This window comes from Plectropomus leopardus, chromosome 22, assembly GCF_008729295.1.
Source record: "Plectropomus leopardus isolate mb chromosome 22, YSFRI_Pleo_2.0, whole genome shotgun sequence".
NCBI lineage: Eukaryota > Metazoa > Chordata > Actinopteri > Perciformes > Serranidae > Plectropomus > Plectropomus leopardus.
This window is the reverse complement of record NC_056484.1, coordinates 13774802-13790515: the sequence shown is the minus strand read 5'-3', so window position 1 is coordinate 13790515 and position 15714 is coordinate 13774802. Positions and strand designations below refer to the sequence as shown.

General features: G+C 39.2%; 1 protein-coding gene across 1 annotated transcript; it reads right to left on the bottom strand.

The window, feature by feature from the left end:
- Positions 1–4702: 4702 nt before the first annotated feature.
- Positions 4703–5887, bottom strand: LOC121961656 (transmembrane protein 229A). Its single transcript, XM_042511722.1, has one exon. The coding sequence runs from the start codon at positions 5797–5799 to the stop codon at positions 4717–4719; it is 1083 nt and encodes a 360-aa protein (XP_042367656.1). The 5' UTR covers positions 5800–5887; the 3' UTR covers positions 4703–4716.
- Positions 5888–15714: the final 9827 nt, after the last annotated feature.

Genomic DNA, 15714 nt, shown 5'->3' with positions numbered 1-15714 from the left:
GTGTGTACCAGGGGCTGATGTGTGTGTTTTTTGTATAGAAATGAATTTACACAGAAAAAAGTCAGCATTACCTGGCATGCTGCTTGTGTCTCTGGACATTGTTTTGGAGTTTTTGCTGGGACTTTTTTCATGCCTGAGATCAGACATGTTGACAGTTGTGAGCCAGCCTGAAAATAGGTCGCAGACCTTTTTTGTTGTCAGCCTATGACGGTAAATGTTTGAACCTCATTATTGCACAATCTCTCTTGCATGACTTATTTGTGTGCTTCAATTCAGTGACACAGTGAAAACATAACTGCCTAAAACTCTGCTGAATAATGTAAATGGTATTTGTCAACACTGAAGTCAAGAAATGAAGGAATGCCAGTTGTGCCACAGGAAAATTTCAAATTTAATGAAGTCATAAAGTCGTACAGTACATGCCATTGCAAGTCAAGTTTCTAAAAGCAGTTTGGTCTTTTTTTAAAATTAGTGAATAACACAGCACAAAGTAAAGTATGATTACAACAGTTATTCGGCCGTGGGAAATCGTAAAGATGTACAAAGTCATTCACTCTGTGGGTCAGTGAATGCAAATGTGTAAGAACCTCTGTAGCTGCCAAGTTGGACCAAAAAATCCCCAAACACACCAGTCACGTGGGGCTACCTGTAAACGTTAAGTGCTAGATGTCCCAGTTTTAACACGGTTTTGAAATACATTTTGAAGCCTCTTTTTGTTGATAAAGTAAATGATAAGCTATAATGTTAGTGCAAATCACCCTTCTAAATATGTGTAGACAAAATGCAGTTTGCCTCCTTGATGTAGCCTACGACCTAAAAACAAGAAGAAAATCTGGTCTCTTATTTTAAGAATCCAAAGTGACTGATTCTAATATATTTAATGATGTGCAACAATATCATGGTCACTTTCACAGCATACAAAGGCTGCATTACAGTAAAGTGATGTATTTTTCTGAACTTACCAGACTGTTCTAGCTGTTTTATTATTTGCCTTTGCCCAGTTAGTCATTATATCCACATTACTGATGAGTATAACAAAAATCTCATTATGTAAATATTTTGTGAAAGCACCAATAGCCATCAAAGATCACTGAAATATTGATATTAAGGTATTAGGTCAAAAACATTTTGATATTCTCCACAATGGCCAGCCCTAATAGAGTGCCCAAGCGATTTTCTGTAGGCCAACACGGAAGTTAGCATCGCCCTGGTTCCCTTGTCAAAAAGCCTATGGGATTTTGCCATTGGATTGTAAATTATTGCAGAAAGTAAGTTCTGTGGCTAACAAACATTTATGATACCTACACATTTTGCATGATAATCTTCACAAATTAACACCACTTTTATGGTTTTTGAAGCCTAAAGACAATCACTAGTGGAAAAAGCTAACATTAGGAACTACACTATGGTTGCATACCTTAAGATTCTGTAGTCTCCCTTAGCCACTTGTTATCGACCGCCTTTTTTAAGACACATTAAAGCTTCAAAATTCACAAGTGGGGTATTTACTGACGTATTTCACATTGTAGAACAAAACGATAAAGTCTCTTAAGTTTGTGTGAACCACAGACCTTAATTCAGGCATCTGACCAAAAACCCACTCAGATAATTTATTTTGAGACGAGGGAACTTTTAGAGCTAAAATGCTAACACATTTCTGGGTTTTAGAACTTCCTGGAGCACTCTATACAAGGGTATACAATTACTTTTGCCTTGTAGTGAAGTATGTAACTAGGATTACTTAAATCTAAAAACAGACCAAAATTGAGTACAACGTTTTTTAAAATTATTCCAGCTTAGCATCCAGCAAACCATTAGCTTATCTAAACATTTAGAAAATACGACTCATTCATACAATAATTTAATACAAATGGTCAGAATGTAGAGCTGTGACTAGAGATTTTTTTTCTAATTATGAATAAATTATAAATGATGGGATTCATTCTGGCAAAGACTAAAAAAATCTACTGTGGGAATAAAACAGCTTAAACTTCTGGTAAATCTACTAGTTTATCAGCCACTTTATTCCAAATGATGTTTTGTTACCTAACAAGAGTATAGAGTAGACAAGATTGCTGATTTATCATGGTTTGCTTAGTCACAGTGCAAGGTACTCAGTTTTTTTCATTTGTAAGACATAAGACCACTGTAGCAAATTTTGGTGCCAGAATATACTCTACACAGTGTGCACTGTTGAAGTTTGTCTCAGAATTATTTAACTAAAAAGTGTTCCCTCTCCACTTATAATATGTCTGCACTGTTTTAATAAAGCTGAGTTGATTGATTAATATGCTCTTGTTTGTGTTGGATATAGAAATCTGTAAATTCGAGCTGTAGCAGCTGCAGTTAAATCCATCATATTGGTGCTTTAAATTTTAAAGGGAAGCCCATGGACACTGAGCCTTGTTTGTTTGAGTCGGTTGACTCCGTTAGCACAAGAAGGCACTCCAGCAAAGTAACGTTTGGTTCATAAAAGATTCACAGTAAAATTTCATTTGCCTCCTCGTATCCATTCAGCTACAGGTTTCCTTGCTACATATATTACTGGGTTTATCTCTAATAGTTGCCATGCATTAGTCAGGGGTCGTATTAACAAGGTGTTTGTTCCAAAATGTAAATTAGCATTAAAAAGAAAGTAAGATGAACTTTAGGAAAGAAGTTGAAACTATTGGTCCTCCTAAAAGTTTTTTTGATGTCCTCTACGTCTTGAAAATACTGACTTTCCAATATCATATTTAATTCATTGACCTTCCTGATGTTACTTTTTAGCATGCAGATATGATCTACAGTAAAAGCATGCAAATGCATATGACACAATCGTTTCAACTCAGACTAAACCTGCCACGATGCTGTAATTTATAAGATAGCCAGTCTGACACTGCAAAAAAACAGAATATTCACACTTCAGAGGTCATGAAGACTTGTAAAATGTTAATATTACAACAATATTTTACATCAGATAGATAAAAATGGCAGTAGGTTGATTTAATTTAAACAGGTTAAGTCAACAGTTAAGGGTCATTTGTGATTATCTTTATACCTGGACCCAGAAATATCAGGCATTGCAGAGTTTACAACTAGAAAATGTCTCATCTTTATGCTGGCAACAAGTCCGAAGTAGGGATGTCAGTGGTTAACAATTAATTGGTTAACTGCTGAAAATATTTTTGACCGGTTACACATATCAGTCTAGAAGTTAACTGTTCTCATTCTGTACTCGTTAAATACATACACTCTATCAGTGCTTTCGGGGTACGAGCGTGACTCGAAAAGCCATCTTCCACATGTAACTGGAAAACTGCTGGATGGCGTCAGCTGAGAATGTGGCCAGACAGAACCGGTGGCGTTGTTATTATATTTCGGAAGACAGCCAGGTGCATCCACATGATGCGTGCATGAACAGCGTCACACGAGAACACGAAACTGGGCGCATGCCAACCATTGTGAAAGTTGGTTGCCATGTGCTCATGTTGTGTAAACATGACGGCGTGCTGCACCATTCCACCATGTCGATTTGTTGACATCACGGTAATAGCATCCTGCAGCTTAAACATCTGACGCAGAAGGATACCTAAAACGTAATACGTAGACACAGAAGGTCACTGATATAACAGTACCATGTGATGAGCTGGGATGAGAACATGTTAGTTTTGCTTACGTTTACTGTACTGCACACCACTCGGGTTTATTTGGCGCTTGCGAAGCCCCTCATTCTGCGATCCAGGTAATAATGCCAAACGGATCCAGTATTGTTGTTGTAGAAACATTGTGCCCATCTTCCAGTCTCCCTCCAGCTCAATACAGTAAGTAAGCGGCCCACTTTTGAGCTGTAAAACCCCTGTTAGCGTTATTGACTATGTTAGCTCTGTTACCACCGTTAACAGTGTCAGCACAGCTTGTGCTAATGTAGTTTGAAATTGATGCCGCTTACTGACAACAATGCGTTTTGGTATTGGGATAGCTACTTGAAATTCAGAGCTAAAGCTCACTGAGCCATTTCAAATCTTTTTTTCTTCTTAAAAATAAATAATAATTAGACGGTCAGTAACTGGTTTATGGGTGGCGGCCTATCGAAAGAAAAATTAACCGAAACTGACATCCCTATTCCGAAATACTGGACTGTGAAATATTAACTGCACAAAATGTTGAATCTTATATCCAACAGTATCTGTTGTCATGGCAACATATTGCTGACCAACTGTCCACAGAGTCAAAGTAACCAAAATACGTTGATATGTGGACAAATCCAGGCCTATTAAGGCCTACTGGTCCCACATTATGCAGTTTTATCTCGCACTTCTTGATCAATATCAACTTTTGTGATTTTTTTTGTCTCCTCAGATCATGTTGATTTAATAGTTTATTAGTTAGAATAAAATAGTACCTACTTGTCTCTTTATTGGTCAGATGTGAATCAAACTTCCTTTAACCATTTGAAACCTGAGCAAATTGGTTTGATTGCTATGCTACTATGTTACAAGTAAGAAAAAGTTACACCAAAAACTAAGACCGAACTTGATGTTTCTATCTATGTATATATATATATATACATAGTTTATCGTAACTACTTTTCAGCTCATTTTCTGGTGACATTTTAATAATGTCTTGCAATTTGTGGGAAATTTCTTGCCAAGTTGCTCACTGCCTTTCCTGACATGTTTTCGAAAGAAATCAAACCAATTTGCTCAGATTTTCAAGGCTTAAAACTTTAAAAAGTTATTTTTTCTTTGACTCCAGCTGCCCATTGACCTCCCCATTCTCCTCACTCAAACCAGTCACATCTTTGGTGCACTTAATTCTCAGCAGCACATTGGACAGCACGTCCTGATACAGACTGAGACACACCCAGCCTGGCAGGTACAGGAGGGTGATGAGTCCCATGAAGTTGTGAGGATAATGGGAGTAGTCCCAGGAGCAGGCGCCAAACTGCCTGAGCAGCAGACCCCAGGTGAACTCCCAGGTGTAGATGAAGCAAATGTAGATGGGGAGCCGCCGCCACGTCCCCCAGCCTCTGTTGAAGTGCAGGTGCAGGTAGAGCTTCTCCACCACGAAGCTGCAGCTCCCGTACATCAGGAAGGACCACAGGGACGTGTGGCCGCTCAGGGTCCGGTCAGCCTTCTCCACAAGGTTAAAAACGGCGGTGAAAAGCACCTCGTCCAGAAAGCCGTGCATCCCAAAGAACAGGAAACGCAGAAAGCCGGGGAGACCGTGAAGAGGCCCCCGAGCATCAGCGCTGTCTTCCGGGCCGGGTTTGCAGTGGGGATCGGGGGGGCAGGCGGGGTGATACTGCAGCTTTGACAGCCCTCTGTGAAACACCTGGGCAAAATACAGAGCCAGGATGTAGTGCACAGCCAGTTGCGTGCCAGACACGACTCTCACCTGCTCGGTCAAAGTGTTGATGTTCCCGATGAGGATCTGCAGTCCGATGAAGACAGACGGGTAGAAAACAAGATGAAACACCACAGGCCGACCTCGGAAACACCTCTTCTGGGAGTAGATCTTCTCTAGCGCAAAGTGGGTCAGTGAATGCATAATGCAAAGATACGGAGAGGAGAAGCCCACCAATTTTGGGTCCCGGTGATTTAAAACCCCGTGTAACGATGAGAGCAGGACATCCAGAGTCACGCCGTGCATCCCGTAGAAGTAAAGCCGCATCCATCGCGGCAGCTCCCGCAGCGACCCTGCCGCGTCCTCTGGCTCTCCGGACGGTTCTTGTTGGCGGGGCATTCGCGCCGTTTTAAGGCTCCCAGCGGGGTCTCCTGAACGGCTGCGAGGACCGTATCGCCACCGACTGGCCATGATCAGTCACTCTGTGTGCGGAGGTTCAGCTTCCCTCTTCCTACATATTGTTTTTCTGTTATGTTCAACCGCCGCCTCACGGTGAAACGAGCTGCGGCTGCAAGAATCTCCTGCAACTGTACGGAGCGACTGCTGCGTTCAAGTGCTCTTCGGAAAAAAATGTTTTCGTTAACCTTTATTTCTTTTTTCCCTTCACCGTTTATGAACATATTTGAAAACAATACAGTCAGTCAATTCAAAAATGTTCAAATTAAAAATAACGAGACAAGTAGCAATATAGTAGTAATATTAGTAACAAATCAGGTTCTTTCAGTGAAATGTTCTTGCCAAAATGTCCTTGGAGATCCAACTGAAAACCAGCCCAAAAGATCATCACACTGATCAAAATGAAATGAAAAATGGAAAAAAGTGTGTTCGAACACCTTGTTACAGTGGTTGCATTTGTCAGTCATATCAGGAATGTACCCATAAATAATATAATTTACTGGATAGTATCTGTGTATGATCTTAAAAGCCAACCATTTGATTTTGTTGGGCAGCTGCAGCACATATTTGAAAGGAAGAGTAAATACAGCATTTCATGTCTCACCACTAAGAGCCCCGAGCTTTTGTGAACCAGCTTGGGACCCTTAAAAATGGCCTGCGGAGTTTTTAAGTGAACAAACAAAAGTTCTGTTTACATTTAGTGTTACTTATCATCCATGTGCAAACTACATTTTCTTCCTCATGAAACACTGCCTAAAGTGTGAAACCCATAGCAGGATGTGAATTAGGCCTCTTGCCTGCTCTGTGCCGTTGTACGTTATTATTAGCCAGATTAATCAATGTTTAGTCATACATATGTCAAAATGACATTATGACAAAGCATAACTTTCAACAAAAGTGTGTTTGCTCTCTCTTAAATGTCATCTTAACAGCTTGGATATAATGAAAAGTGGATTCACAAACCATACTATATCACTTTAATATAAATAGTAAATATGATAGATTCAGGTGTGTTATGCAATTTAATTCCATCTAAAAGTTATGTATAATCGATTGCCACAGGCAGAATTGGTAATTGTGAGTAACTGATGATACACAGGAGGATTTCCAAAAAGTGAGTTATATTTACCCCAACATTAAGCGAACAGTTTACAAAATATGTAATAGAGCTGTGGCCCCATAAAACAAGTCAACGAAACTGAACTGTAAACAGAATCTGACCTAACAAACTGACTACAGAGAGGAAAATATATGGCTGATGAGACCAATTTTCAAACAAAGGGAGTAACACAAAGACAAACACTAAACTTAAACAAACTAATAAACAAACAAAAAGCAGGACAAATTGTCAGTCGGTATAAGTATTTAAGAATTTATTCACAGCAAAAGCCTTGAATAATGTCCCTATAGCAGCAGCAGCAGCAGCAGCAGCACAGGTGACACAAAGAAATAAAAAATCAGAATGACTTAAGAAAAACTTATCCAAGGACACCCAAAGTGTAACAGTACTGAACTAAATGTCCATGCTACAAACTGCAACTGTTGTACCACCAACAATACGACAGGTAAATCATGAGTCTGATGTTTGAAAGAAAAGCTATATATCATCATTTACCTGACTGCTGATATATGTGCCATGTGCATGAGGCCAACAAAGGTCAACAAACTCAAGGAGGAGAAAATAATCGCTCAAGTGTGAACTATAAAATTAGTACGTGTGCATATATGACAATATTTCCAAATTTCCAATAGCACCTGAAGGCAGCATAAGATAGAAACTGATAGAGGAGGTGGTGTAGCTGTGACTGTGGTGGAGACGGGACGTTATTAATTGAACTCACGTCCCTCTGCGACGTCCTGACTCCGTTTAATTACGAGTCATTAACCATAATTACAGCAGATTACTTTGCTGTTATGATAGACTAATATCAGTCGTCACTAATTTGTTAAAAAAGTAAAACAATCCATCATCTTTCATCAGAATTATTGACATACACATCACGGAAACCTGGACCTGGACCTACCTAAAGATGAAACATAGTCTGTATAAAATATCCTGTGTTCAAATTTCATTTAAGTAAAATGTTAATAACAGGCTTAAGTAAAGAAATCTAACATTCAGTCCTTTGATGATTTCTGAAGTGGATGCAGCTCAGTCACAGTATATGTAAAACCACTTCTTCTTATGGTTTCCTTACTAGCTAGTAATATTACTAGCTTCCTGTTGTCTGTTGCATTGTTTGGAACTGTAAATAAATAACAGAATTTAACAGCAACAACAATAGCAACTGTAAAAAAAGAACAATTTTATATAAGATATCTATCTATCTGTCTGTCTGTCTATTTACTGTCAATAACATTAGGAGACCACTGAGTCAGTGAGAAGATTCATTAGCCAGGACTGAACCCATAATATGCTGAACGGATACTGAACAAATACAGTGATTTTATTCTAAATTAGAAACAAATCAAGCATTCGGATGAAGATTAGGAAAGTGTACCATTGCACATCATAACCTATAATTCTAAGTATTGCATTTGCTTTGTAGAAATATGCAAAATATAAAGATCGGTAGAAATAACAATATCCTGCAGGAGCAGCAGCACTTCACAAACAGTGAAAAAAAGGACACACGCAAGTTTTTGCACAAAGGTTTTTCTGTTAATTCAAACCCTAATCACCCTCATAGGCTGCAGTTATGTATACAGAACAGAGTACCTTTATATCTGGCTGAAAAGACTTGCAGTACACCCAGAAGGCCACAGAGGGACACTACTTAGTCTGTGACAAAAATAGAGCAATACTAAAGATAAGGCTGAATTTAACCAAGGGGAACTCAAAATGATCCCAGGCAGCGTGTGTGACATTCTGCAGTTTGGCACTGTAACACACCTGTTCTTGAGATGTGTCTGATTGGTTGAGCTCTGACTTGAACGCGTGATGACGAGGATGTTTCAGTGTGTGCTGAATGCAGGAATTAGTTTTTGTTTGGTATTGTGTTTTTGTATGCCTGAGAGAGTATGCAGTTGTGTTTGTATTCTACCTCTTTGAACAGACTCTCACAGTGTGCATATTTAATAGTTTTTGTTTGCACTTTGTGAGTTCTATGTGAGTGTCAGCACGTCTCAGTAGGATACAGTTTTGTGTGCCCAAACTGTTATTGTGTGTGTATTCAAATGTGTGCTTGTGTGAATATTTGTGTTCTGTCTATGCATGTATTTGTATGTGAGTGTAAATGCATAAGTGTGTGTGTGTGTGTGTGTGTGCGCACTCAGAGGAAATAGAGATATCAGTAGTCTTTCTGGGCCACAGAGATAACAGTGTGTCTCTGCATGGTTTAAAACTAACAGAATCGTTTCAGCACAGAATGAACTGCAGCCTGAACCCACTCAGTCGTGACCCAGAACCAGCACAGCCGATATGGAGGCCAAAAAGTGTGACAAATTTTCAAATGTCAGAGTCAAATACAGCATTTTAAAAGCCAACTGACAAGATATGATCCTCTCTCTCACACATGCACACATCTCCACCTCTTATAGTACCATAGTGTATTCTCTCATCCTCCACTAAGTGCAATAGCAGCCATTATTCTTCATGTGTGTCAGTAGCCTTTGAACATCAATAATTTATCACATTGTTTATCGCAGGACATAAGGCAATTACTGTAAACAAATTAGATTATCACTAATATAAACTGTACACACAAAACATCTAAATCTTCTTTAATATTAAATAACTGAGCTTATTTTCAGAGGTAAAAAAAAAAGGAAGTTGAGCATCTCTAGCTTGATGAGTCAATTAGATGAAGATGCAGATTCTGCTGCACCACCTAGATATTTTTACTGCAATCTGATTGAATAGAAACATATTTCATATTTAAAGAAGAGACCATTCAGCCCAAAATCAAAATGACATATTTTATCTCTTACCTGTGGTGCTGAGTTGCTGAGTGTTGGAGATATCAGCTGCAGAGATGTCCGCCTTCTCTCCAAAATCATGGAACTATGGCACTGAGTTTGTGGTGCTCAAAGTGCTTGTTGTGAGCAGTTTCATGAAGGGAACTATTTTTTCTTACCAAGCTACACCAAATATACACATCACCACACAGAAGAGGCTCACGCTTGTGACAGGGTGAGATGTGAACATCAATGGCATCCTCCATATCTGAGCTAAAACATTAGCTCACTTACAGGTGCAAGGTGAGCTAGAAGTAGATTAGGGGTGTAACGATCCAACCATGCGCACTGATATATCCATTAAATGAGCAACGATCATGTAACATCGATGCTAATGCGCTTCTTAAATACCTACGCGCCAATCTATACTCTAAGCTGTGAGTTAAGTACCTACTCCTAGACTGTCGAGGGCAGCATTACACTTTACATTGTACAACCTGCCGGAACATCATTAGAAGAAGAAGAAGAAGAAGAAGAAGAAGAAGAAGAAGAAGGAGAGGAAGAAGCACGTCAATTCAAAGTGTAAACATCGATCCGTATCATCCTCTTTCAGGCACGCCCTTATTTTGAAAGTCTGTATCGCCGTCACACAGTGTCAGGCAGATGATGGCGTGGGGCCAAGAAAAACACAACGAGGATAACACCATGTGGTAATGTTTTGTTTTCGGAGTAACTGCGAGGCAACAGACAGCGCACGTCATATGTAAACAAAAGCCCTACTAAGGAGACTTGATGTACCTGTTGCATCACTTCACTGACTTCTTGCTAACATTAAGTCAGCTGCTCTGTTTCAGCAATGTTGACAGAAGAAAACGTGCGTGTAGACTGATCATCATCCATGCTGTTCTGTTCGGAGGTGCAGGGACTTAAATCAGCGGTGAGTAAGAGAAAGCATAAATGACAGTAAATTGGTTATGTTATGAGTAGAGGAAAAGTCCGCTAGCCGCTAAGCTAATTTCTGCAATGTAAAATGCCATAGGCTTATGCTAATAACATTAGCATGTTGTGTATGTCGGGGAAATGTGACTTACAAAAGACAGCTGTTTTGTCTATGATCATTGACAGTCATTGAGTTTTATACTTTTGTGAAAAGATCTTGTTGTTAATCCACATTTTGAGGATTTTAGGAGAGGTTTGTCTTCAAGTCAGACTGCCCTGAAGTTTTAGGAAAGAAGATCATGGTTTGAATTGAATGAATGAACCAGTTTTTATTATTTCCAAGTGTGTATATGTTGTTTTTATCTTTTCTGGCCAAAAGCAGAGAAAGGGGTGGCAGCTTCTCCTGTAAGCCACTGTGTTAAATGAGCATATAATATCGACCCATATCAATCATAGGCCCCTAAATCGAATCAAAATCATATCATGGTAGACTCTGTAATAAAGGCAAATATCGTATCATTGTCCAAAATATCGATATAATATCGTATCATGATGAAACCAGTGATTTACACCCCTACAGTAGATGCATACTTCCCTCTGTGCAGTGATACAGTTGGCAGTTGTAGTTTAAAGAAAATAGTTCCCACGTTAAATATTTTGTTTTGGCGCTTTGAGCACCTCAAGCTGAACGGCTTCTAGTTTCATTATATTGGAGAGAAGGCAGACATCTCTATTGCCAATGTCTTCAACACTCTGCAACTCACACCAAAACAATCTAGATTGCCAAATGGCACCATTTTTTTTATTTTGAACTGTCCCTTTAAATCTTCATATAAAATACCCAGTTTCATGATTCACTTTTTCAATACTGCATGTAAGTTGGAGGCAAGATATTATGTGACACACAACAGACCTGACAAAGATGAATCTTACAGAAAAATTAGTTTCCTCATAGATAATCCTGTGGATATTATGAATAATATTCTGTGCAGTGAAGCCAGTCAGATTCACTCTGTATCCAATCTTAGTCAGCACTGACCTCTTCTATCTCTGTTGCCTTCTCATATATTGGATTCTTTTGTATTTCTGTGTGCTATTTTCCTCTATAATTTCATTTATCAGTGGACACAGATACCCTGACAAATACTCATTATTTCACAAGAAGAAAGTTCGTGTAAAAGGAGAAAAATAGATGTGTGAATAAATTTGTAATTCAGATAAGAAATGCTATTGCCCAGCTGTAAATTATCTCATGATGTCACAAAGTTATTTCGCAACCCCTTGGGTGGTGGCGACACAAACTAATCCCGTCCTCATGTCGTGTCTTTTATTCAGATGACTGCCAGACTTGATGTTGCACAATGGCTTACTTATTAATGCAGTAAAACTGTGGGATATTCACTGAATAGACGTCAAACAATGAAACTTGCTAATTTTCCCACTGCACTGCATGTCATTGTCCTTTGTAGTGTGATAAACTCTGTCTGATGTGTGTCAGTGCCGTCAAGACAAATTCCTGTTCATTTAAAAGACATGGCTCAGGATGAGTGTGTTCTTGATAATTCATACCACATTTTTTTAAAATTATAAGTCTATTCTCCTGTGAAACATCTGCTTGTCTGTCAGTTTTAGTTTCCATGTTCACCAGATAAACCACTATAGACCTTGAGTTTATGTCCCACTGACTATGTTCTCTTTGTCTCCTTGTGTATGTCATGTGCTGTGTTGCAGTGTTGGATATTAGGGAGTGACGATGCAGAAAACATAAGAAGCATTATTAATACTGGTTGTAGCTAAAAAAAACTGAGTATTTGTTACATTTGCCCACAAAGTAAATGCTTCCAGTTATTCCCTATAGACTAAATTTTAAAGAGTTTAAGCTGCCTTACTATGCGTATGTCTCTTCTCAATATGCCTGCTTGTATTGCCTCTGTGTTGTTTCCTTAGGCCTGAACACTAGGTGGCAGCAGTGTGACACAGTCTCCCAGGCTTGGGTGGGCCCCTCTGATGTTGTTTTAATTCACACAACCAGAGTAATACTGTTTTGCATGGAGTGCATTTTAGTGCAGGGTGCGTATTTTTGTGCAGTCAGTGATGGCCAATGTGGCAAATGTAAAAGAGAGACGTAAAATGTGTGGCTTGAATAGCAAAGATACATTATTGTGTATGTGTATTGTGGCCTTGCACTCCTTTGTACTCATCACTGTGCGCTGATTGAAATGGAGGATTCGAGCTTATTGTTCTACTGGAGGCATTTATGTTTGAGTGCCATTTAAAGCCTGAAATCTAAAATCCATTCAGGCTCTGATGCGTTGTAGATCATATACTTCAGACTCTTGTACATATGCAAAGGCTCTTGTAAAGGTACAAAACAGATACATCGTATTAGGTGCTTGGCAGCCCATTCTCAATTGCATACAAAAACATTTTCTCATCAGATATATCCCGATAGGCTCATTAGAGTTTGTGAATGGCTGTAAGATGAAGCTATGTGATTTTTGATTGATGTAACGCTTGACCGAGTCCCGCAGGAAATGAATGTGAATCTGCAGTCATGCACTTAAAATGAGAACCTCTGAAAATGTAATTTCAGAACCCATTTCCTCCAATTTGAGCCATTATTGAATGGACTGCTGGCCCCATGCGCTCGCATTGTCTCATATGGTCAGGTTGGGTAGGGTAATGTGTTTTGTGTGTGTGTGTGTGTGTGTGTGTGTGTGTGTGTGTGGGTGTGTGTGTGTGTTTGTGTGTGTGTGTGTATGTGTGTGTGTGTGTGCCGATTAGGCTATACTGTGTTAGTATAATTGCCATTTTCCCAGTTTCCACATGTTGCTTGTTTGTTGATTTTCTACATAATTAATGAATAAGACCCATCTCCATAATAAATGTTGTCATTAGACATTTCTGCAAGCCACGGCTATGTTACATTTGTGTTTCATATGTTGAAACTTTTTATTTCAATATTTTATTTTATGTTGTGACAATGCTCTGGTTCATAGGTTTAGGGATGAAACCACTTGGTAAGGGTTAGGGAAGCATCAAGTTTGGCTTAAAATACCTGGATGGTCACTACAAATGTAGCTTGACATATCCTGAACTCAGACTAAAAAATACCGTCCTTTGTTGCTAGAAACGCCACTGGAAAACACAAAAGCTGAAAAACACAGCTTGAAGGGCCCTGAACTCTCCTTAAAAAATGCTCGCTTTTTATTGCTACAAACAATGCTGGAAATGTCCAGAACTCTCATTAAAAACACTCCCTGATGTCGGCAGAAACACAGCTGAAAATGTCCCGATCTCTTGTTGAAAATATCCACTTTTATTGCTGTAAACAAGGCTAGACATGTGCGAAACTCTCATTAAGTTTGTCACAACAAACATGGCTGACTTTTGTCACTACAAATACAGCTGGATATGTCCTGAACTCTCTTTAAAAAATACTCACTTTTTTTGCTGAAGACATGGCTGGAAATGTTGAAATGAAATCTCTTTATGAGAAATACATGTCTTTTTTAGTATAAACTTTGCTGGTAATTTCTCGATCTTTCATTAAAAATATTTATGTTGCTGCAAACACTTCGGAAAATTTCCCAAACTCTTGTTACAAAATACCTGCTATTTTCTATAGAAAGATGGCTTAACATGCCACAAACTGTCGTTAAAGACAAAAAAACCAAACCAAATCAAAACAAACAACGCTTTTCCCTACAAACATGATGGGAAATGTCTTGATTTATTTTTGAAAAAATACCCATTTTCATTGCTTCAAACATGGTAATGTCCTGAACTGTTGCTGAATTGTTGCTACCAACTTGGCTGGAAGTATAGTGAATTTATATTAAATAATACCTGCTTTTATCACTACAAAAAATATCCTAAAATATGCTTTTACTGGTCAAGAGCAAAGCAGTCCACTGCTTGGCAGTCGAGGTGTTGTGACACCATCCACCATCCCTCGAAACTCAGCTCAAATGCATGTAATCTGCACTATGTCACACCTATGAAACTTACAAATGTAACATATCCGTAATTTGCAGACAATGCCAACAAATAATTCTGACAACAGGGCTAAAAAAATAACTCTAGTGTGCCTGTTGCTTATATGAGAGTGTGAATGTGTGCTCCCCACAGAGATGGCAGGAGAAAGATGGAGGGGATGAGGTGAGGATAAGGATCAGTCTTCTCAATAGGAGGTTTACACTATTCCCAGGAGTGAGTTAAGGCTCTGGTTTGCAGTTTCTGCCTCATTAGGAATTCTGTGCAACCCTGAGACCCTCAGGGACTCGCCTGGTCACACTGCAACACAACACCCTGACTTACCCTATCTCACCTAGCCTTACCCTCCTCTGCTCTCCTCGTCTCCCCTCTAAAGGCCCTCTCCTCTCCTCCTGAAATTGTAATTCATTTATGTCTGACTCACCCTCTTCCATCTTGTATTCAGACACTGCCTCTCCTCCACTATAATTTTATGAGCCACATCTTCTCCAAGTCTGATAGAGATATATTTTTTAAATATAATCATTTAATAATACTAAGATAATGCTATTGTTGGAGTCTTTCAACTGCCCTCACCCTTTTCCTCTCCTCTCATTTATATTTTCACAGTCTAACTTCTCTTCTCTCTTTCGCTCCCCCGTGTAAATCCCAGTGGATCTACTACTATAATTAATCTGTGCCTTCACCAGCCCTCTTCACCCATCTCATTCTCCTGCTTATCCTCTCCTCCTCTCTTGTTTCATCTCTGTGCTCCTCTCTGCAGTAACCTTAGTGACCCTCCTTTTAACCTTGTCATCTTAAATAACCCTCTCACCACCTCCTCCTTCCTTTTACATCTCTTCAGTCTCACTCTAACCTTCATTTCCCCCCTTTTCTTTCACCTCTTTACCCATTAACCGCCCACCACATAGCTTGTATTGTCTTCAGTAGAGAAATGTTTTACTTCTTTTCAGCAGAATCTATTATATTCTCCACACAGCTGCAGTGCTGTAACCTCTCATGCCCCTTACCCAGACGCATAACCCTTCACTCCCTTCTTCTACCCCATCTCATACTCTTCTTTTTTCCCTCTGCTTCCTCTACTTGGCAGTAGTTCTT